The 24,721-nt window shown below is 43.2% G+C and overlaps 1 protein-coding gene across 2 annotated transcripts in view; it reads right to left on the bottom strand.

Annotated features, from left to right (window-relative positions):
- Positions 1-24,721, bottom strand: part of LOC150087454 (uncharacterized) — a 244,669-nt gene that overhangs the window by 121,190 nt on the left and 98,758 nt on the right. For both annotated transcript variants that reach the window (XR_016546847.1, XM_090371195.1), the window contains exon 2: positions 4,517-4,574. Coding sequence is in view for 1 of the 2 variants with exons in the window: in XM_090371195.1 (XP_090227321.1) it covers positions 4,517-4,574 (58 nt within the window). In the remaining variant the exon portion in view is untranslated. The remainder of the gene's footprint in view (positions 1-4,516; positions 4,575-24,721) is intronic.

Below are 24,721 nucleotides of genomic sequence, written 5' to 3'. Positions count from 1 at the left end.
ATTGTAACAGCAGTACAACATTAAAATGGTGACAGTGCAGGAGAAAGCAATGTGCGTGTTGTGGTTGTGGGATACCAACTCTCCAGTGATCGTAAAGAGATTCAGTCAAGGCCATTTTTCTTCCACTAAAACATGTGACCTCCGCAAATTACCTAGATAAGCTCGAATTGTATGCTGTACCTCAGCTGGAAGATATGCAGCCACATGTGTCCTATCAGCAAGATGAGATACAACCACACTGGAGCTTGCATATGCATGATTTCTTCAATAGGCAAAAACAAAAAAAAAAAAAAAAAAAACAATGGGTTGGCCGGAATGATCCCATTTCCATGGTCTCCTCGTTTCCAGAATATCACATCTATAGATATGTATTCTTTTGTATGGGGCTGCGTAAAGGACGAGATGTATACAAAAAATAAAATAAAAAACAAATAAATAAAAATAACAACGTTACAGAGTTAAACCGGATTGAACAGGCACTGTTCAATCGACTACCGTCTTGATATTCTACGTGCTACATGTGGATGCCCATGTGGAGGTTTACTGAATTGCGGTTGCGTCATAAGAAATTCATTGAGTCGCTTTATTAAGCGCAGCAAACCGTTTTGCAATACCTATTACAATAACATTTTAATCGAGCTTCATAATCGGGTGAAAAATATATAGACATCCTGTAGCTTAACAGTTATAGATAACGATCAGCACTACCTTCATTTACTTGGATCTTTCCTGAGTTATATAGGCCAAGAAGACCGACTTATGGTGGCGCCACTCATTGCTTTGGCATTTCAATTCAGGTTCTTAGACAAGAGTCCGTATCTCGTCTAATACGACGATGTGACTTATTAGACGAGACATGGATTACCATCACTATGGTAACGATTCCACCTCTGCACATGCGTAAGATCACAGCACTTAAGTGCTGTGATCTTACGCATGTGCGGATATCCTTCAAAACTTGTAACAGTCTTCCAATCTGTTTCAGTCCGGTTCTACTTAACGGCTCTTTACTTCCAGCTTCAGGTTTCATTTTAGTGTAGGGAAGGCAGGGTTCTGGCGCCCTACCAAGTACTGAAAATATTAAATATGGGCTTATCGCCCTGATCCCCTCCCTACTTCTATTCTACCCACCCCTCGTTCTTGTGGCGCTTTTGTGTTTCTTGACTTGCATCTTCGGCACACATCTTGAGCGCCCTGCGACTCATTCATCGTTTGTTACCTTCCGCTTACGAGACTCATCATGCACGCTGTCACGATCGGATCGCATGGCTTTTATTCATCGGGCAGCAGCTCGATGTGGTAATGCCTTCGCTTCTGAAGTTCACGTAAACCATGACGTGCACATTCGTTAGCATCACGCCCACGCTCAATCTTTACCTACCGAAACTTGTTCTAGTTTGGTGAACTTCGTTTATACGACTTACTAGCCAATATCTAACACCACTAACACGCTGCGCATCTAACAATTTTCACTAAATATGATTGGCTGTATGCAGTACTAGCACTGACATATACATCACTGTGAGTCAGTTCATTGGAAATATACTGCCATGTTACCATTGCCATACCGTCAACCCTTGTATTAATTAATTATTCTTGAAGAAATACCCTTGACTGTTACTGCACAGTTTCTTTTACTCAACTGATGTGAAGTATTCATACGTATTTTTTAACAAATATGTAGAAACAGTTGATATCAGTAATTTGTCACACTGAAGCGACAAATTAGTGATGTTGCTAGTGATCTCCACGAGAGTCACTTTCCACTTACTTGGAAATATTTGAGTTTGCTCCTGCCTGTCGGTCTCAGGACGTGGTAAAGCTTTTCTGGGTATTTTCTTAGGATGTAGTTCATGTCAGAAATAAACCGACTGTGGAGCACATTCACAGAAGTAATCTTGAATTTCTACGGTCGATATAAGGTTGAGTTAATCTCTTGACCTCCTATAAACCAAGTATTGTATCTCCAGTTCTTGGAAACTTCGTTTATCTCCAGGTCTTGGAAACTTCGTTTATCTCCAGGTCTTGGAAACTTCGTTTATCTCCAATTCATGAAAACCTGTTTTTTTTTTTTATGTGAAATTCAATTCATGGAAACCTAGGTGCCCTGGTGTTCAAAGAAAGTGCATCATCCCTTAAAATTGTAATTGTCGTCCGAATAATGTAAGTATATGGCAATATTTCTTACAGATTGCATCAAATAAGATTGACACGCGTAGGTGATGATGTAATATTGCATCAGCTGTTACTTTCAGTTAAGCACGCTCTGCAAGAATTGCAGTCATTCCTTGCTTGTATCAGGATGGCGACGTAGCAGTTGACGCCACGAAGAAAGAGTGCTACTGTTGCTTTACCTGAAGAAGGATGTTCTTCCTGTCATATTGCTTATAGAGTGTCTTGTAATCAGTCGACAGTGAGTAGATTTCTTTCCAAACTAATAAATACTGGTTCTGCTGATAAGAAAAAAGGAACGGGACGCAAACGAGTCTCTACGCCAAAACAGGAGGACCGCGTTTTGAAGCCCTTATGCCTTAAAAACAACCGTAAGGCTTCTTCGTCTGAGCTGAAAAGAGAATGGGAAGAACATACAGGAGAGGTAGCAAGTGCAGTAACAGTCAGAAGACTCCTCTTCAAAAATGGACTTGTAGCCCGTCGTCCTAAGAAGAAGCCCCTTCTCACACAAAAAATGAAAAAGGCCCAATTATTTTGGTGTAAGGAGCATGTCAAATGGACCCACCCCCGAGCAGTGGACGTCAGTTATTTTCTCGGATGAGAAGAAATTCAACCTGCATGGTTTTGATGGGAGAGAAACGATTCGCCGTAGACGTGGTGAAGAATACCATCCAGACTGTATGGTGTCTACAGTGAAATTCCCTATCAGCCAAATGATATGCGGGTGCATTTCGTATCACCTGCAGTTTATAAAAGGTTCCGTAAATGCCAATGGATACCTGGCTATATTGGAAGTCAAATTGCTGCCAACCATTAGAGACCATTTCAACTGCCAAGTAACTGCATCTTTCAGGACGCCTCTGCTCCTTGTCATCGGGCGAAAAGTGTAAGTAGGCATTTCTGTAGTTACTTTAGCTTCATTTCTGCATTAGAGGTTCGACAGTAATGTGTTTACATTTATTACAGGTGAAAAAATGGTTGAAAGAACGGTCCATTACAACTCTTAGCTGGCCAGGAAACAGCTCGGATCTGAATCCTATAGAGAACTGTTGGCATCGTGTGGAATCTGCATTTGCCAGAAAGAAACCAAAGACCCTTGGTGAAATTCAGGAAGCCATAATTCGTGTTAGGAACCACGAACTATCAGCTGATTGTCTTCAGAAATTGATCTTGTCAATGGGTCGACGGTGTGCTGCTGTCATCAGGGCCAGAGGCAGTGCAACTAAATGTTAGTTTGCACCTGGTGAACTTTTCATTTTGTTTTCCATTTAAAATGATAAACTGAAGCTAATTGAGGGCTTCTGATAACATTTCAGCTATAATTGTCGCGTTTACCAAAACTGTTGTATAAAGGTTGCAAATGCTCATTTAGAATATTTTGAGATCACCTGTCAAATATTACTTAGTTTGCCTTAACTATTGTCTTAAATATTTCTATTTGTGATGCTAGTCATTAACGTAACATGCCATCGCGAAAAAGGGTTAGAAATGTGAAATTCCTACGTGATGCACTGTCTCTGAACACCAGTGTATATATCCCCTTGTTCCAGTAAGAATATAAGGGGCTGGATCCCCAGCGCACATGTCCTCATTGGTCTCAATAAATCTGGATGCAGTTCACAAATTTCTTGTTTTATTATACGAAAAAGTTGATCATCCCTAATATGGAAAGATTTGGTTTTGATGCTGATAAATGTTTTATATACAAATGGATCTTAGCAATTGTCAATATTGGATGAATGCTACTGAATCACGCATTTCCTGTAGCAATCGGTTCATTGAAACAAGGATGTCCCGTAACAATTGGTATTTATTAGCACTTGATGGTTTCATTACGATAATTGGAGAACAAAATGCACAGTTCACACGGTTTGTTTATCGACAGGAAGTTTTCACTGTTCGTTAGTTTACATGATTTGGCTGTCTCAAGGCGAACGATGACGCTTATTAAATTGTGACATAGCACTTTTCCTTTGTTTTATTTTAAGAATAAAATCTTGTTGCTGTTAACAACTGACTTAATTAAATGGATTGAACAAAGCAAGATAAAGGGATGAGACAGTGGGTCCACCGACTGTCTCATCACTGATTTTGTTTTACCTTTGCTCCTTTATTGAGGAGAACAAACAGTCGAAGGCTTTCTTGAACAGAATGTAGTTCAAGGGCCATATTATTTCTTAGTTATCACTGTAAAGACTCGAAAACGGAATATAATTGAAATCCAGTTGGGCATCCTTGTTAATGATGGGTGCAGTATTATTTATTAAACAGAAAACGTTTATTAAGAACACACAACCTTTACAAAACAAATGATGCTATTGCAGAAATTGGCTTCTGTACTTACCGACTAGGCGTATGCTGAAGGCGGCTTTGTCGTTTTGCTCCAAAACTACTGATTCATCCTGAAATAAAACGGGAAACATGTAATCCTAGAAAAATAAAGATAGGGGGGATGTTTTCCTTACTAATAACTATACCTGTAACTTCAAAGATACTAAGAAGATTTAAGCTTAGAAAAATGGTTAAAAATATTAGAATTAGTAGAATAAAAGAGTGTGAATCCTGCTGTACTCGATTTAGCCCTTTAATTTCATAAACTCTGTTAATTTAACATTTTTAGACCTTTTCTACAGCAAATTGTGCCCTGACTTGTTATTATAGAAATCTTTATTGCATTAATAATAATACAAATGGATACATTGCAATGTTACCCTTCATGGCCAGAAGGCCAGGGGTTAACAGTAATAGTACAATCTGTAAGAAAAAGAAATTAATAAATTAAACATAAGAAAATACATATGTGGACGAATAAAAGTAAATACAGCTCAACACTCAAAGTGTAATACAATTATATACATCACAATGTACAAAGAATATATAGGTGAAAAACTGAAAGGTTAGTAAGCCATCTTCATGTCATATTGCTGGCTTGCGGCATTAAGGCGCGCTTCGAGGGGAAGGATCAGGGGCAGGGAATTATTATTATTATTAAAATCAGTTTATTTCCCAAGAAACCTTGGGTCACCCCGGGACGGCTCTGTGCCAGAAGGGTGTGAATACAGACTAAGGTGCGAGGAACACAATGTACAATAAAGAAGAGTACATGCGTGCTCGACCCGAGACTTTTACAGGATTAAATATACAATAATATACAAAATATACAGTAATATACAAAATATATGATTGCATGAAGACAAAAAGTCTGTCATATACAAATAGGCAAGTTTAAAAAAAAAAAACAAACACAGTCGGTCATATCCAGGAGCAGGTGAGTATCATAGATTCATTATCTGGTAGCAGTTCTTGAGGATTTCCTTCCTGTAGGGCTTGTCTTCACAGAACCTATCAGGGTGGATCCTAAATTTATTGAAGATCTGAAGACAATTGGCTGGAAACATGTTTCTCAGGCAATCAATGCTTGACAACGTAAGACGCAGAGGGAGACAGGAGTCGGGGTGTTCCCCTCTTGCCCTCCTCGGGCCAGAGATTAATGTGGATACCGATGGAGCATCAATTCGCCTCGTTATAAGCCGTGCAAGCGTGAGGACATTTTTTGTCATGATGATATGTCTCCAGGGAGTAGTGCCCAGATTTGCCTGTAGGATCGATCTGGAGATAGTTAGGGGGTGGTCTACCACCCTGTTCATCCATCTAAGCAACCAGTACTCTAAACTGAGATACTTCTGAAGGTATGAGGCAGGGGCAGATGACCAAATTTCTGAAGCATAGAGAGGAATCGGCGTAATACACCTCAGGATGTGCCGAACAAGCAGTGCTGGCTGATGAACACCAACGAGCTCTTGACGCACTGCCCAAAGAGCCGCGTACGTCTTCTGCCTCATCCTGACAAAGTGAGGCTGAAATGTGAGCCCAACATCCCAAGGTGAGGCCATGGTCAGTAAGGTGTATTTAGTGTCAGACGGCACCAGGGGTTTCCCCCATCTCCGTGTTGCTTTCATTGTGGGTGTACCAGTTCACTGGGAAATGCCAGAGATTTAAAAGAGTGTGGGCTTTGTATCTGTGTGATGTCGTGTACCGTTGTTCATCTGGTCGTTTAGCTGCTGGACCCCTTCTGAGGCCCAACGTTGCCCCACTTTCGCCCCGTGGAGGCAGACCAGGAACCCAGTAGTTTTAGTTTCACTCTGGCAGGTCCTGCCACCTAATTTCCTGAGATTTCAGAGGCTAGGACCTAAAAAAAAAAAAAAAAAAAACGCGCGCGCTCTTTTATATGCACGTACGTACAGACAGATACATATATCCATCATCGTCGGTTTGATGATCGTTAGGTGAGGGGGATAATGCTTGCATAATAAAAGCCGAAAGAATGGGCGAACGGGAATTTTGACATAATTAAGTTTTTGTGTGTGGGACATTCGCTAGCATAAAGATAGAGTGGGTGGAAGACTGAAGGCTGGGGGGGGGGTTAAGGCAGAAATATGGGGATGATAGAGTAGGCAACCCCAGAAGTCAGTGAGCCATGCCCATGCCTCACCAGGAGAAAGTAGGGGGCGCCGGGGGGGGGGGGGACCGTCCCACCACCGGCGCAGGGAAGGGGGTGGAAAGGCACCAGGCAAGGGAGCCCGGTGAGCTGAAGAACAGATGTTCTTTGGTTATAATGGTAGTGGGTTGTGGGCTGCGGCCATTTGGTTTCTCCTCGTCCTCCTCCTCCTCGTGAACAGTGCCTGTGCGTAATCCGAGAAGGCTTGATACTCCTCTTTCGTGTCTAGGAGGTGATGTTCTTGTCCCTGTGGTAAGTAGTGGATTCTGGTGAGTAAAACACCACGTAGGTCTTCATAGAGCCTGCAGTCATACATTAGGTGCTGCCAGCTCTCCAGCCCCCCGCAAGTGCAAGTTGGATCAACCTGAATCCCAAGTAGAGACAGTTTGGCATTAATCGCTCCGTGTCCAGTTAAGAGGTACGTTGCTTGTAGACCTGGGGAGAACCAGTTGGGTGAGGTTGGGTAGTTTTGTTCAATATTGGGTAGAAATTTCTTTGTGATCTCTCCCTTTTGAGAGTTGCACCACCTTTCCTGCCATGCCTGCTGCAAGTGAGTTTGTATCCTCTTCTTTTCCACATTTCTGTTGCTGGTTAGGTCAATAGTGAACCCCAGAAAAGTCTGTGGGGTGCCTTTGTCTAGGTAGTATAGTAGGCCGCGTTGTATGATTTCTAAGTCCAGCGGGAGAGTGCCTGCGAGCACTTGCAGGGCGTGGGTGCTCACCGTGCGGCAAGCGCGAGTGATGGTTAGGAGGATGGATCTGTGAATTTGGTCCGTGATACGTCTGTTTACTGCTGTTGTAGTTTTTTGAAACCATGCGCCGGATGCGTAGGTGACGATCGGAGTGAAGATAGCTTTGTAGAACAGTTTGAGGACTCGCTTTTTCAAGCCCCATTCTTTACGCGTGACCCTGGCAACCATGGCTGCGTAGCGTCTTATTTTTTTACGGAGATATTTCAGATGGTCCTGAAATGACAGGTTTTGGTCCAGTATCACGCCTAGGTATTTCAGTTGGTTGGAGAATTTGATTGTTTCCTGTCCAATTTTTATTTGCGGAGGCCGCCTAAGATCAAGGCGTCCCTTTAGTAGGATGGAGTTTGTTTTTGTGGGGGATATTTTGAGTTGATTTCGGTTTGCCCATTCTTGGAGAGTGGTCAGGGCCCGATTTGCGAGGACCTCTAACGCGGCTCTTGAGTTTGCCTGTATCGTCAGAATGAGGTCGTCCGCGAATGCCTGAGATTGTACTTCATTGAGATCGATGTTAAGAAAGGTGTCCAAGACAATATTCCACAGTAGTGGGCCAAGGACCGAACCTTGAGGGCAGCCCCGATGGACATGCCTGGAGAGTGTGCCATAGGGGGCGGTGACTTTGATGGTTCTGTTGCTTAGGTAACTTTTGATGGTGTTATAGAGGTTTTCCGGCATGTTGGCTTCGCGCAGCCTCGCCAGGATGCTTGGCCACCAAAGTGAGTCGAACGCCCCAGCGAAGTCCACGGCTATCACTAGGAAGTACTTTGTATTACATCTGTTTACTTTGGTCAGGAGGTGAGTTAAGGCGTCCACGGCGGAGGTTCCCCGTCTGAAGCCGAATTGGTTTGCTGAGGCCAGGCCTGCCTCATCATAGTAATGTAGGATCCGTGTGTAAAGTAGTCGTTCAAATAACTTACTGATAACTGTCAAAAGTGCAATGGGCCGGTAGGAGTCCGGAAGGTGTGGTGGCTTTGTTGGATTCTTTAGGATGAGTTTAACGTTTGCCATCTTCCAGGAATTCGGGAAGGTACCTTCTCTGAGACAGAGGTTATATAGGTTTAGTAGTAAGTTCGGAGCGTACTCTACCGTTTTTTTGATAATTTCGGGTTCCAGAAGGTCCGGTCCAGGGCATCTATTTCCCTTTATTTGGTCTGATGCATTGCTGATCTCTTCCATGGTGAAAGGGTGCTCTTTTGTTGCCGTTTGATGAGTCTCGTTGGCCTGGCAAACTTGGCTCTGTTCTGTTGTCATTGTTGGTATCTCTGGATGGAAGGCAGCGTCAAGGATATTGTTGATGGTGTGTTCCCAAGTGATAGTCAAGTATCCTTCAGGTGTTTTAGTGGCTTCAACTACTTCCCCTCTGGGAAGTTTGTTGGTGACGAGCTTGTATACAAGTCCCCAAGGGTCCTTGTTTCCAGTGGTGGAGACCAGGCGCTCCCAGGATTGGTTTTTGCTTTCTCTAATTTGTGCTGTATAGGCGTTTCTCGCCTCTTTGTAGCTCTGTCGTAGGGTTTCAATTTCCGCCATCGGCCAGGAGCGCCTGGCTCGCTGGAAGGCCTTTCTTCTTTCCTGTGCCTCCTTCCTGAGTCGCTGGAGGTTTTGATTCCACCAGGGCACTTTCCCTGGTGTAGGATTTTTCTTCCTGATGGCTGTGTCGCTGGCTTGTTTTATGATTTCAGTAGTTTTAATTTGGAGGATTCTTGGGTCCTCGATACGTTGGAGTTCTCTCTGTCGTTGTTGTATGCTATTCCGTAGGGTGGTCTGGAAGAGTTCCCAGTCTGCCTTTGCTATGGCATATCTATGGGCGGTTTGTCTGTTCACAGGTACTGTGGCCAGTGATTTGTTTAGACTGAACGTAATGGCGCGATGATCAGACGTTGTCCAGGCCTCACGGACGGTCCAATTGGAAATGTTGTTGGCAGCATTCCTCGTTGCCATGGTGACGTCTATAGTGGCCTCCCATAATGTGTTGCAGAAAGTAGGCAGATTGTTGGGTAAGTTTAGTACAGTTAATGTTGAGGTTGCCAGGAACTCTTCCAACTTGGTCCCGTTTCTGGTACCCTGTCTATCTGGGGTATGGCTATGCCACATTGGCGACCGGCAGTTAACGTCTGCTCCCACGATGATTTTTGCATTTGGGAGCATATCACTAGCCAGACTTAGGTACCTTACTGCGAAGTCGATGTCCTCACCCGGAAGGCAGTAAAGGGCTATGACATAAAACGCGCCCAAGGCTGTGGTGAGCTGGGCACATGCGGCCCAAGATGTGCACAGCTGAGTGATTTTGGTCACCGTTATATCTGGGTTTCTTACCAAGATCGCTGCCCATGGGGTGTCATCCCCGGTTTGGACTACTTTGTATGTTATGGGATAGCCCCTGACAGCCTTCATATGTACATATGGTTCTTGTAATATTACTACATCAATGTTTTCTTCTTCCGCCTTCTTGCGGATTTGGTCGGCGACCGCCTTGGCTCTATGTGCATTTATCTGCATGAATTTAACCTCTGTGATGTTATATTTTTTAGGATGTGTTCCCATAGTTGAGTCTTGATTGGAATAAACTCTTTGCTTTCAGGTATGTAGGATATTGACCATCTCTGATTGAATGTGCGCTATCTAACTTTAAACTCTTGCAGTTTGCACAGGTTGGGTCGGTGTTTTTGTTTGGGCAGTCACGGAAGGCATGACCTTTTGCCGAACAATGCCCGCACGTGGGAATTGTCTGGGTGCATGTGTGGGTTGTATGCCCAAATTTGCAGCACCTGTAGCATTTGGGCACAGTCACATGCTCCCGAAAGCGGTGACTGCCCCAGTTAACATATATTCTGTTCTGGGTGCTTAAAGCCCTCCAAGCCATGGGCGCGAGCTCAACAACCCAGTTTTGGCGGCTTCCGTCCCTTAACTTGGTTATGTACTTTGGCGTCACTAGGTCTTCCTTATTCCTGTCCGGAAATATGGCCTGTAGATTTCTTTGGAATAGCTCCTCTGATAGTTGATCTGGGGTAAGGTTTTTTGGCCAGGTCGTATATTACGATTGAAGGGCCTCGGTTTTTGGGCGCAGCAGCGGTTAGTCCTAGTTCAGGTATTTTCGGATTTTCTATTATTCTTTGTGCTTCCTCTCTTGTTTCCGTTTCTATCAGTAGTCCGACGTTCCTTGTTTTCCTTACGGCCTTTATTCTTGTTGTCTTAAATTCTTCGTTTAGGTTAGTCATTATTTGGGATTTGAGTTGTTCACTGGACTGGTTGTCGTGGAGTTTTGTTGGTCGTAGGACCACTAAGTGTGGTTGTTTAGGTAGGATCTTTCTTTCGGTTTCGGGTGCTTTGCCGGCCACTATCGAGTCACTTGCTGGTGTCCTCAGCGCTTGTGCATACGATGGAGCGCGCTGTAGCATTTGTTTGTCTCCATCCATGTTTCGTGCTTCCAATATTGCCTCTGCCTTCTGTAGTTGGTCGAATGTGTTCATTAAGATGGCTTCGAGTTTATTCCATTGGTGTACGATTTCTGCTCGTAGTACGGATGTTATTCTGCTGCAGTTTTCCTTCATCAGATTTTCTAAGGCCGTTCGCAGCAGTAGTGTTTGCTCTGGAACGGTTCCTTTTGGTAGTGTTGGATCGAGTTTAGCATTTTCTGAAGGCTTGGGTTGGTCATCTGTCCCTCTTGGGTGTTCATGCTGATCCTTTATTTGGCTGGTATTCCGGGTTTTCCGGTCAGATTTTGGTACTGTTCCATTTTTGTTTTTTCTTTTGGCAATTGGTCTATGATCCTCGGCCTCTTCCTGTTTCTCTTCAGTTTGGCTGAGGGTACCAATCTCAATGACTTCCATGTCGTTTTCATGCATTTTATTTGTTTTCCGAATAATCGGAATTGTCTGGTTTATCGACCATGGTCAGTATGAGAGGTCATGTTTTGCACCAGCTCCCCACTAACAAGGATTTGAATATCATTTTTGACTCTCTTCTTGGTTATCGTCAGTTGCGCTGATTTGGAAGGGCTCACATGCAGCCCAATTTTGGCAAGATAACTTTCCAAGCTCAATATCTGCCTAGAAGCTTGTTGGTTGATATCATGAATCTGATGATTATGATCTGAGCTCACGTAGAACTTCAGATCGTCGGAATGAGAGACAAAGTTCGGATTCTGAGCAAAGAAAGCTCCAAAACTGCTGCAAAACAGGATAGCTGACAGTACACTTCCTTGCGGGATGCCTCTTGAGACGTCAATAGTTACTTGAAAGTCATTGTGGTTGATAGACAGATGTCTAGGAAGTAAAATAGGCTTCAAAATTTGAAGTAAGGTATCTTCCAGGCCGAAGTAGTGTTTCAGAATGGTAAAAAGAGCTGGAAGGTGTATTCTGTCATAAGCCGATTTTATGTCGAGGAATATGATATCATTCTGTGATTTGTTGTTAAGGGTGCACTGAATTCTGAAGAGGGTATCAAGAAGATTAGTAGTTGTCGATCCCCTCTGTAGAACGGTATGCAGGTACTCGGGCCTGTGTGCAAAGCAATGCTATGAAATTGTTGGATGAATTACTTTTTCAAAATTTTGAGTAAAGAACAACTGATGGAGATTGGTCGCAGGTCTTTAGGAGATTTGGGTTTCTTGATCTTTGGAATGGGCTTAACATGGTAAGGAACATGGTTCCAAATTGAAGGAACTATTCCAGATTGCAGGATTTGTCTGAAAAGTTGAAGGAGAAGGTCGACTATATATGTGCTGCAAATTTTGATAATAAAGAGTGGGAAACCATCCGGACCTACAGTGGCTTTGTTGGGTAGTTTATTGATGACATCAATTAGGGTCTCTCTAGTTATTTCTATTTCAGACAAGTGTGCCCTAGGCAACCAGTCCTCCTGCGAGAGGGAGGAATCAGAGTCAGGAAAATCTGCCTGCAGTAAGCTGAACTGTGCCCATTCCTGGACAAGCTTTTGGTCAATGGCTAGATGATGATGATGCGAAAGGATCCTTCTACCACTCTTCAACCTATTGAGAACAGCTTCGTTAAGGACCCGCCTTTTCTTTTTCAAGAAGCAAGCTCTTTCTTTCTTAAAGATGGAACGGTCTGAGGGAAGTTGAGTTTTCTGCCATTTCCGGTAGGCCTTCTGCTTCTTGATGAAAGCCATCTTAGTTTCCTTATTAAAACCCCGATTCGACCTGTTACCAATGCTAGTGATTCTGGTTGCACCACTTAGTGTAATTAACTTCAGTTGTTCGGACAGGAGCATAACGGCATCCTCCAACGGCTCAGAATAGAGACGCCCCTAGTCAAACCCAATCAAGCATTGGAGAATGATCTCTGGATTCAGATATTTGGTAGAGAAGGCTATCTTAGGCAATTCAGCGGAGCACTCGTCAGGGAACCCAAGGGAATTGCTCTGTAAGGATAGTTTACATGCAATTGGCGAGTGATCAGATTGGAATCGAAAGTTGCCAGGTAGGAGTTTGATATCTTGCAAGTTGTGGAAGATTAGATCCAGCGCTTGACATGCTCTAGTTGGTTGCGTCGCTAACCGTGTAAGGTTAAAGGCCTGAAGAATGGCCTCAAGGGCATTCCCATGCCTGGGCAGTGGCAAGTTAAAATCACCTGCTACAACAGTTAGAATTTTAGGCACTAAGTTGGTTGCTCACCACGTGAGCAGCTCAGCTCTAGAGTCTTCATTGTGGTCTGGAGGAAGGTAAACCAGGCAGCATTGGATTTGAAGAAGAGGACTCCTCAGCGTCAGGGAGATTGCCTCAAAGTTGTTTGACTGGCTCACTCGAGTCCGTATTGGTTGGAATCGATCGTTGAACAGGATTTCAACACCTCCGCCTCGCCCGTTAATCCTGGGATTCCCAATGTGTTTGTAAGGGGTGTTAAAATCGGTAAGATCAAGCTGTCTATCCGCAGTTAACCATGTTTCTGAAAGGCAGATGACATCAAACTCATTAAGCAATACGAGAGTCTGGAGACAATGAAGCTTGTTTTTCAGGCTGCGTGCATTCTGTATAAACCAAAGAATCTCTCCTTCGTGTGAACCTGGTAGCAAGTCATCCTTTTGTAGTTATGGCTGTTTATCTCGCCTGGTTCCGCTGTAAGCGATTGATCTGCTCCTCTCTTGGAACGGCTTTATAAGAGTGCCTAACGGCCAGCAGCTAGACTCCAAGACGATATGCTTTGCATTCGCAGGGCAGGAGATGATAAAGGAAGAATACGTCGGGTGTCTAGTTTTGATAGCTTTTGCGTCTAAGTTGATCCCATGTTCTTGGGCAAAGAGTGCCCTGATACTTTCCACTTTTGTTGCTGGTCCCAGCCTGGAAACAAAAATTTTCTCTCGGGTCTGGACAGCTGAAATATTATATATCTCCAAGTCTCCTCGACAGAGGGACCGAGGTAGTTTCAGTAGGAACCGACATATTAGGCTCCTCGGATGGAATTCTGTTACCTTGTGTTTTCACAGTCAGAACACTTTGAGCGCAAGCCATTTGTGGGTTATGCCTGGGAAATTGCGCATGATAGTTAAATTGATCAGAGACAGAAGGATCCGCTTGAGTGTAGATCCGCTCCTCCATGTTTTGGCGTGGGGTTTCTCTCATCTCTATCCTGTTGTAACAGTGATGAGCCTGGCTCAGAACCTGGCCACCAGGCTTCTCCTGACGTCTTTTACAAGGTTGATGCAGATTAGATTCACCAGGAATCATACACTTGTCCTGGATAAAAGGGCTGTCAGCCTCGAAGGTCGGATCGCGCTGATGGAGAGCGGTGTGAGGGGGATGAGTACCCAAAGAGTTCAACATCACGGCCGGGGCTACGATCTGTTGAGTTGTTCTGTCTGCAAAAAGAGGCGAAATGTGCAGATTTTTGAGATCTCTTGTTTCTCGCTGGACGCACCCAGTTTGAGTTGGAGGTCTTGGAAGTGCATCATCTGCTTCCTGTAAATGCTCCTGAATTTCCAGATGGTCCATCACCGACGTCTGACTAGAGGGAAAACAGCATTCACTTATAAATATTTTGAGATCCCTGTGTTGTTCATTCAGTACGAGCACTTGGTCGAGAATTTCCGTGTTTTGGGCTCTGAGTTTTCTATTTTCGTCATTGAGGCAGGCAAGAGAGTCGATTATTGGGGACAGAAACTCCCCGAAAGTGATCTTAAATCTTTCAGGGAGGGCATTCGGTATGGACGTGTTGTGCCTTAGAGCGCTTTTAATTGACAAACTATCAAAGGGGCTATTAACCTGCAAGTCCTTTGCGGAGGCGGCAGGAGCGGTATCAAACTCCCTATCCGAAGAAGCAATGTCTTTCCCAAAGCATAAGCTTGAATCTCCAGGTGTTCTCAACGCAGAGGACGCAATACTACCTTCAATCGAACTGCGCACATCAAGAAGGCCAGAGGGGTTGGATGGGGTTTCTTCTGCAAGAGTGATAGTGGATATCTCTTCCTTCGAGACGTCCGCGTTTTTTGGGTTACTTGCGCAAAGGTGGCAGGTCCATTTTCTTCTCCGTTGTTTGTTCAACCTTTTAACTTTAGGTGGCTGGCAATCACGACAGAAGATTCTACGACATGTCACACAAAGTAATGCCGGGGCCTCGGGTGTGAACCCACATTCGGCACAGAACTTTTGCTGAACGCTCGTTCTATACTTCATTGTATACAGCTGAATTATAAGCGACGGATCTGAGTTGAAAAAAAGGGGGGGGGGATGGCACATCGAGAAAGGCAGTAATCGGGTAGGTGAAAAGGCAGGGAGCAACAAAGTCTTGCTGCAATTGGGCAGCTTACTAGTTTGAAGTGTAGGCTAAATTCCGGAGATGCACAAATTAAGTAGGTTTTGAAGGAGCAGCTGGGCTATCTGAGACCTGTTGATGTGTGGGTCCAGCAAAAGCGGTCATCTTATCGAATACTTGATTGCCAGACAGAAGTAGACAAAAATAGTCAGAGTTAGTTTGCTAAGTTCCTTCTAACTCGCTGTCAACATGCAATCTCTTAAGCTAAACAGATGCATAAGTAGGTCAGAGTTATAAAAGTCGCACCTTACAAGCGGTCAACTGCTGGAAAACTCCCACCGCAGAGGAACTGCTTGAACTTGCGATATAGCCAGAAGCGGACAGTGGTTAGCCAGCAGAGTAGGCCTAACAGAAGTGAAGTTTGAATTCAGGCCTCGGAGACAAGCAACGCTGGCAAATGTGAATATATGGATAGAAATAGATCATGCAAAAATCATAATTACCTAAAATGTTAGGGTAATAATCTTCCACAGGATGCACAGTATTACCACTAGGCAGGTCCCTATACAAAAAACTAGTGTAACTCGCGAAATAAATACATGAAATCACTGTAAACTTGAGAAGCACAAGATTAGACAGTCTTCATAGCTACGCGCACATCCCATTACAATTTAAGGATGCGGCGTCTGTATTCCCTGTCACAAGAAAATGTATTAAAGTCAGCATCCAAAGACTGGGCACATGAAAGTAGCTGAAATGGTAGAAACCTATCGGATAGGTGGAGACGGCTGAGATGTGAGCACAGAGTTGGAGTCGCTCTGAGGAAAGGCTGAGAGACTCCAAGAGCACAGGTATCAGAATGATGATGCTGAAATATTGAATCGTTTTTACTGTTTTGGTAAGGTGTTTCACCCTAATCGGTATGGAAAGCCTGTGAATTTTTATAAAACTGGCCATTTCAGTTGTCCTCAACTGTAGAGGAAGTTTGTTTGTTTATGGCTCATTTTAAAAGGCAAAACTCAGTATAAAAGAGTGGTCGAATTGTGCTAGGGGCAGCAGATGCCCATACCTTTGCAGCCTATAGAAGCGGAGACTATACTGTGGTTTTTATATATCTGGTAGTCGTTACTTCATTAATATAATGCAAATGCTGTCTGACAGTCCATCGTAGTCGAGCTGCCTTGGTGAGCAGCTTTTCCATGTATTTACCAAAGCAGAGTTTAGGATCAGAAACAACCCCGAGATTAGTATGTTTATTGACGATGGGAATAGGAGAATTACATAGTGTTGGCTGAATATAGGAAGGTGTTTTATTTAATGAGAATATCATAAATTCAGACTTCCTTGATTTATTTTTAGTCCGATCTGGTTGAGGTAGTTTGCAAATTCCAGGAGTATACTGTTAATTGATGCTGTTGTCATGAGAAGATCATGTGAAGAAATCAGTGTGAGGAGTTTCATATCATCAGCATAACATAAAGTACCATGCCTGGACTCAACAAGCGGAGAGATAAGCGCTGTAAACAAGAGCCCAGATAAGACACCACCCTGTGGCACACCTGAAGAGACACCTTGCTCGTATGTTTGACCTTGGACAGTAAGCCGGATTATTCTATTTTGAAGGAGTGAAGTGAGGAACTGTAGTGTCTCCCTTGATTTGATAATGGTCTGAAAGTAGCTTCAGCATTGCAGGAATGTTTATTGAGTCAAAAGCTGCTTCGAGGTCTACATAGGTGACTGCATGCTCTGCATGAGACTCAAACACAGAGGTTAGAGCTGGTGGTGGCTAAGCGATTAGTTGCAGCGGATCTGTGAGGAAGGGAGTAGTGGATTTGATGAGGCTGATATGGAAGAAGTTGTTTAGTTTGAACGGGGAGAAGCACCTTCTCTAGGAGTTTTAGAAGACTTGAGGCATTGGAGATTGGCCAGTAATGCTTAAGAAGAGTAGAAGATTGAATTTTGTGTATAGGCTTCACACAAGGTACATGTTCCACTGCTGGGGAAAGAAATGACTTGACAAAGTAGCATTAAAAATGATTAGAAGGGGACCCAAAATGTATGGGCTAAGACATTTAATAATGAATTGAGGTATTCCATCTGCACCTACTTAGCAGAAGCCGGTGTAGAATTTATGGCAGCAATAAAGCTGTTCCCTGGAGATTGATACTGCAGACAGCGTGTCAGGCAGGATTCCAGTTGTTGGTGCCTGAAGATCAGCACATTGCTCCAAGTTCGAGGCAAATCTAGATATAAAGTCTAGCCACTGGTTAGGTTCAAGATTTAGGGGGAAATCAGAAGGCCGCTCAAAGTAGGGGGTTCTTCCTCTACGAAGGGTAATGTCCATATAATTCTTAATTGCTTGAGATTTCAGCTTGTTGAATGTTGCACGGGCTCTACAGTAAACCATCCTGTTGCGCGTGCTTCCACATTTTGTGCAGTTGCTGTTTTAATCTGAAGCTCATATTAAGATGGGGAGTCCACCATGCTCTGGACTGAGGCATAATAGAAATTCTCTTTGATGCTGCAAATGTTGCAATCGTCTTAAGCCAATTAGTAAGCAAATTAACTGCAATTTCAAGATCACAATTTTCTAGGAGCGACCACGGGATGGCAGAGGCAGCCTCAACACATTTAGCAATGCTCAAAAATCTGGGATTAACTATTATTCTGGTATTAGTTGAATTCACAACATTGAAGTTTGTAACAGGTATGTTACAAACTTCAATGTCGTGGTCCGAATTAATATAAGTCTCTGGCAGGTAATCAGGTGTGCAAGTAAAGGAGGCAAAGGATGAGATTTAGTTGATTGTTACATCTGGTCGGGAGGTCGTTTATCGTTTGTAACCCTGTACAAGACAGGTTTGATAGGAGCATTTGCTGAAGGTTAGCTAGCTGGTGAGGAAGATTAAAAATCTCCACAGACAAAGTGCAAGGCTGAAGGATGAAGATGGTTAATGATCCAGTTTGATGTTTCATTAATGGCGTCATATGATTGTGCTGGGGGGTATATATATAGCACTTCTATGAGGAAGGACGCTATGGTAGCTGAGAATAACAGCAAGAGCTTCATACGCTGGTGTTTGACTAGAAACTTGATGAACAAGTGAGGCCTGTGAGCTCTTAAAGAAAATGGCAACACCGCCTCCTCTTTGGCCAACTCTAGAAGTAAACACTGATTTATACCCAGCTGGTGTACAAGATATAAAAAAATCTTGGTCTTTATCAAGCCAGAGCTGTGTGACACAGAGGATATCGATATCACTAGCACAATTTGGTCAATGGTATCCAGTTTGTTGCGGAGGCTTCTAACATTCTGGTAAAAGACTGACTGTGCAATTTTTATGGATCTTTTTAAGGCAGGTGTCTCTAGTATTTTTATTCAAGGCAAGCTTTCGAGTTTGTCGATTTGTGACCCACGTTGGGATGAGCATTCCCGAACTGTTTATCATTGGTTAATGAGGCTGATGGTACCAATTTGATGATGTAGCTGTTTGTCACCACTTGTATAATTTTGAATTATGCTGCGCACATTTTGAGAAATTATGAAATGTGGGGCATTCATGCTTGTTCCCTTGCAGTATTGATTGCTATCGAGGAGGGTGAATTAGTTGAGGTTGTTGATGGGGGCTCTGTTTCTCAGAAAAGGGTCTGATATACACTGTGGTGCCACTTTATTAGGTACACCTACCTAGCAGCGTGTTGACCTCCTTTAGCCTTGAAAACAGCCTGAATCATCTAGGCATGGATTGAACAAGATGCTGAAAACGTTGTACAGGAATGGAGTACCATGCAGACATGTGTCACGCAGTTCCTTGAGATTCGGCGGAGGTGTAATCCTGCAGCGAACAGCCCTTTCCAGCTCATCCCAAAGATGTTCAATAGGATTGAGAATCGAGACTGAGCAGGCCACTGCAGCAAACAAAAGTTATTGTCATGTTCCTGGAACCATTCCATAGTGATTCGGGCTTTGTGCACCAGCACATTGTCTTGCTGGAAGTAACCATCTGGCTGAGGATAAACTATCAACATGAACGGTTGCACTTGGTCAGCAACGACGTTTAGGTACGATGTGGCATTCATACGTGAATCTGTGGGTATCAGTGGACCCCACGTGTGCCAAGAAAACATTCCCCACACCATAACACTCCCCCCACCACCTTTCACAGTAGTCCTCAGACTTGACGGGACCATGGATTCATGTTGTTTTCGCCAAATTCTGAGCCTTCCATCAACATGATGCACCAGGAACTTCGACTCGTCAGACCAAGCAACTGTTTTCCAATCCTCGAAGAACAAGAGAGCACCCCACCGCAGGAGGGGTGCTCTCTTGTTCTTCATTGATAAAAAAAGGTACGCGATGTTGCCTTCCGCTGTTGTAGCCCATTCGCGACAAAGTGCGACTAGTGGTCCGTTGCGATATTTTGTTCTGCGCACCAAGGTTGTATTCTGACGTGATGTGCGACATTGTGGCCCTTCTGTTTGCTTGCACAATTCTAGCCATCCTGCTCTTACCTCTCTCATCAACAAGCGATTTTCTTCCACAAGAGTGCCGTTGAGAGGATGTTTTCTGTTCGTTGCACCATTCTCGATACACTCTTGAAACTGTGGTGCGTGAAAAGTTCAGAAGAACTGCCGTTTCAGAGATGCTTTGCCCAGCACGTCTTGCACCTACTACCATGCCACGTTCGAAGTCCGTAAATCACTCCTTTTCCCCATTTTTGCTACGCTTTGTACGCTTAATTTATACTAGAAAGGTTGTTCTGCTGAATTATATCCACAACTGTGGTCATGTGACTTGCAACGTTGTGGGACAAACCATTTGTGTGCACAGCAGGGGTGTACCTAATAAAGTGGCAGCATAGTGTATATACCTTGGGGCCAGGAGGCTGGATCTGCTGTCTTGCTGCCTCCTTCCTTATGTGTTCACTCACTGTCTACCAAAAGGTAGACAGCAGGTGAACACTTAAGGAAGGAGGCATAGCGTATTTGCCGACTTTTAAGCCGTTTAACTTGAACTGAGAGGTTATGTTCCTCGTTAAACATCCTCCTTTTAGATTCAGGAGATGTTCTAGGTCCAAATCTGAAGGCGAAAACCTCTAGTGGAAACTACGGAGGTATTATATTTCTCGGCCACTGTCAGATGAGATTTGGATGCCGTTACTTGATAGGCTAAGGAGATCTACTTATGAATATTAGCGTGATGGCGAAGGCAATCAATAATGGTATCTCGAAGGCATCCAGAGGAATTTGAGGGAAGGTCGGCTGTGGTAATTGAGGGAATTTTGTATATCTTCAAATAGGACGTAAGTATCGCTAGAAGGGCTGTTGGTAAGCATACCGGCATATGACGTGGGCAGAACTTGATGGGCGTTAATTGAATTATTGTTTAGTTCTTGGGCTTGTAGGGAGTGTTTGTTATTTTCTGGTGGGTTCTCTGGTTGGGATACTTCTTCACAAGATTGCAGCTGTGGTTGGTCACCAGCCTTCTGCTGAGTACATGACTGGGCTCTGCTAATGTGCTCAGTCGGAGTGTCTGCAGATCTATCTACTAATTGTCTAGAGTGAATTTGAGTGTGGTTGCCAGGCTTTATAATGCTAGGAGGTTTGACAGGATGAGTAGTTTTTGTCCGTTTAGGTATTATTGGTGGCTGAGATGTCAGCTTGCCATTTTGGCTCTAGGAGAGCATATGAGTGATATGTTTATCTTGGTTCGTCAGCGAGTAACTTCATTCTTCAAGTCCTCAATTTGGGACCTCAACTGGTAAATTAGGAGGATCAAGAAGTATACGCTGTCTGGCTGTAGCAGAGGGGTCGACACTGTAGCTTTTGGCATTAATTCTTGGAGACTCATCTTCACCTTGAAAAGTACTTGTTGTGACTAATGTCTGGTTTGAGGTGGAGAATACGTTAACTATCGAGGCACAGTTTTGATCATTAGTTTCCGATGGAGAATTGGACTGATTAGTGCTGCATATATCGTGGTTGGCAATACCATCAGGTGATGTTCCGTTCCCACTGTTTCGTCACATGCGATAATCATGAGTGAAGGTTCAGGCAAACCAATGTTTGAATGTGAATGTTGAATGAGATCAGTGACCATCTGGTCGATAGGGCTAGTTTCAGTCTGGGACAGAGGAAGTTCAGATATTTCAGCGTCTTCTTCAAGGCATTTGTCACATGCGAACCTTCTCCGACGTAGTTTAGAAAGATGTATATTACTAACTAGACTTCATTTCAGAAATTCTTAATAGGCTTCAAATTAATACAATTTTTCGCAACCGTCTACTCTCGGTGACCCCTTTTCACTGAACCAAATCCGTGACTTCTTCCTCTCTCTGGATATCCTTTTGGCTTTCTGGGAAGTTGGGACTCACTCCTTGAGAATCACTGATTTGATGAATACTTTAATATTCTCAATGTGATAAAATAATGGCTACTGTATGAAATAATTAAGATATAAATCCTTTTACACAGAATTATCGATTAAAACTCATTACCCTTAGAGTACATATTACATTACTTATAACGCACTGTACAAACCATAATGGAAATACGGCAGATGCTGTTTATTTGTAACAGCTGTTTATTCTAATCTGATACAGAACTTCAAAACAAATACTGTTTTAAACGCATACAGCTTCTTTTGCATAATTATTAATGATTTCCGCCGCCAGCTTTGATAAAAATTTAATCACGTTTACGGCTAAATTTAGACGAGTTTAAAGAGACCTGTGTGGGCAAAGGCGAGAGCTTCAATTTCAAGAGAAGATGATGCCATAATAGAATGAGATATTTCTTCGGCTTCATAAATTGGAGGGGCCACTGTATTCTGACGATACAACCATGCTATGAGACATATTCAAGGGATTTATCCTCGAAGCCATAAACGTATTCATACGAGTTGCCAATTCATACCGTAAATGTAAGATGCCAAAATGGATGACAGGTGCGGTTAAGAATTTAATTGACAAAATATGTAGCAAAACCACTAATGGGGTAAGACGGGCGAAAGTTAATTACAGGAAAGCCGTAGCAGAGAGCGGGAATGGTGAGTTCTCATATGCGAATTCAAAAACAGGAAGATAGTAAATTAAATGGATCTATTTGTTGGTTGCGGTTGAAGGTCCATATAAAGGCCCAGCAGAAATGGCAAGTGAATTGAACAGATACTTCTCAACGATATTTACGGTCGAAAAGAAGCTCGATTATCTGGGACTGCATTTTCTGTAAAATAAGTGATGTAATGATCTCTTAGAAGGGTTTGGTAGAAAAGCTACTGAGGATAACGGAGGGTAAGGCTTCAGGGCAGGGTGGTATTTATTTAGTTAAAAAGGCTGCATGTGAATATCTAAACCATTGGGAATGTTAACGAGAGCGTCATTAGATTCCGGAAAAACCCCTTGGACTGGAAGAGTGCGAATGGCTTCCCACTCCACAAAGGTGGACTAAAGAGGAGTAACTTGGATAACTATAGGCCACTGAGTTTCACTGCTATGGTTGGAAAGATAATGGAGTCTGTGGTTAGGGATGTGATCCAGGACCATCTCGATAAGTACGGTACCTTGAATAGATCCCAGAAGGAGTTCGCTAATGGAAGGCCTGATTTTATGTGGTCATTAAATAATTTTGATATAAGTTCAGACTTGAGTAAAGAGCGTAATACTATCCTCACGTTGAAGGCTGCTGTATAGACTGAAAAAAAAGTTGGAGTCACTGGTAAGATAGCACACTGGATTGCACTGCACGCTGGCTAAAAGATAGGAGACAGAGAGTTGTTATAAATGGTCAGTCTTCAATGTAACAAGTGGGGTCGCTGAAGTTTTTGTTGGATCTTTTTTTGTTTCTAATTTTGATAAATGATATTGACGAAGGCATTCAAGGGAAGCTTCCAAAGTTGATTTCTTGGTGGGAAGGATGGTTAACAATTTCAGTCAGGCCATGTTGTTTCAAATAGACTTGGATCGGTTGCATATATGGTCCAAAAATGCTAATATAAAATTATGTATTTGCGGAACAGAAATACTGGAACCATATATAAGCTGCGGGGGAAAGGAGCTAATGGTAATTCAAGACGAAAAAGACTTAAGTGTTATAATTATGATTCAGTCTGTCATTAAATTTTCCATGTTCCATGTAGTGTAAACCGGCTGCTAAGAAGGCTCATCGTCGTTTGTATGACCTTTGCTATTACGGAGAAGGACGTCATTATCCTGCTATACAGGACAATGGTTAAACCGCATTTAGAATATTGTATTCAGGTCTGGAGACAGCGCCTAAAATAAGACATAGAAGTTCTGGAGAGGGCTCAAAAAAAGGGAAACTAGATTAGTGATAAGTGCAAATCGATTCACATATGGACAACCGCTTAGGTGTGGGCTGCAAAGTTTGATAACTAGAAATCTAAAGGGGAGATCTGGTTGAGGTGGATAAGGTGGTGAAGGAGTTGAGTGAAATGATTCAGGAAGCTCTGATCACCCTCGTAAGGGGGAAGCGAGGATTTCTATGCCGCGTTTTTCACAACGTGGTTGAGTTAGTTCGCTTCAAGCGAGAGTTGCACAGATTTTTTTCTCGGAAACTCGGATTAATATTTCTTCAGACAATCGACCACAAAAGTGTTCCCATTGTTCCCAAAAGTTATCCCATTGTATGAAGCAATGGGCAGGCCACATCTTCAGTACTGCACACAGTTTTGGAAGCCTCATTTTAGAAAGGATGTAGAGCTGCTGGAATTATCTTGTGAACTTGTTGCTTAATATTATGGAGCATGTTTTGCTGGCAAGAACCAATGTCTGATTCTAGACCAATGTTTCATTGATGGGGTCTACTGGCAGCGACCAGGTGCATTGTGCCATGTTGCAATTTTTTCGGGACAGAAACTGGTCTTCAAAGGCGATAATGCGCCGTGTTATCGGGCTCGCAGTGTGCACTAGGAACACAGTGAGGATTATTATTATTAACCCAATTTATTCCAGTATGCTGATATCCTCCATCTTGATTGTCTCCAAATTCGTCTGATCTCGATCGAATTTGAACACGTGTGGGATGTTTTGGAACGTTAAGTGATGCGTATGGACACGCAACCATCATCAATTCCGACGTCGTAGAAAGCCTTTCAGGCAGCATGGCTGCAGATCCTCATGGAGATCTTCAGACATTTAGTGGTGTCAATGCCTAGGCAAATAGCGGCTGTTATCCGTACGAACGGTGACCCGACGCGGTATTAGGTAGTTGGCCATAATTCAGTGATCACTCTGTATATAACTTCTGGTTTCTTCGCTATTCAGTGTGAACGAAACCAAATATTGTAGTCAATTTTATGGGCATGCTAAACTTGTTGGACTCTGTTTATCCTCTTTCACATCGCCGTTAAGTGTTCACAATTGTTGAAAGGTGGGAGAACTATCGGAATCGATATTGACTACTTCCCACTAGGATTGCTATATGTTATCTTGTGATAATTTCGATCGCATTCTGAATTCGATTAACCTATTTCCCTGTAGCATCTTAATCCCGCGGGGAGCACCATCAATTGTAACAATTAAAAAAATGGGATCTGACAGATCCCGTTTTTTTTTTAGAAGATTTTTAAGTAAAATT

This window comes from Mastigoproctus giganteus, chromosome 4 (genome assembly GCF_048544385.1).
Source record: "Mastigoproctus giganteus isolate SK-2022 chromosome 4, ASM4854438v1, whole genome shotgun sequence".
Classification (NCBI taxonomy): Eukaryota; Metazoa; Arthropoda; class Arachnida; order Uropygi; family Thelyphonidae; genus Mastigoproctus; species Mastigoproctus giganteus.
Note: the sequence above shows the minus strand (reverse complement) of the source record. Positions and strands in the feature narration are given on the sequence as shown.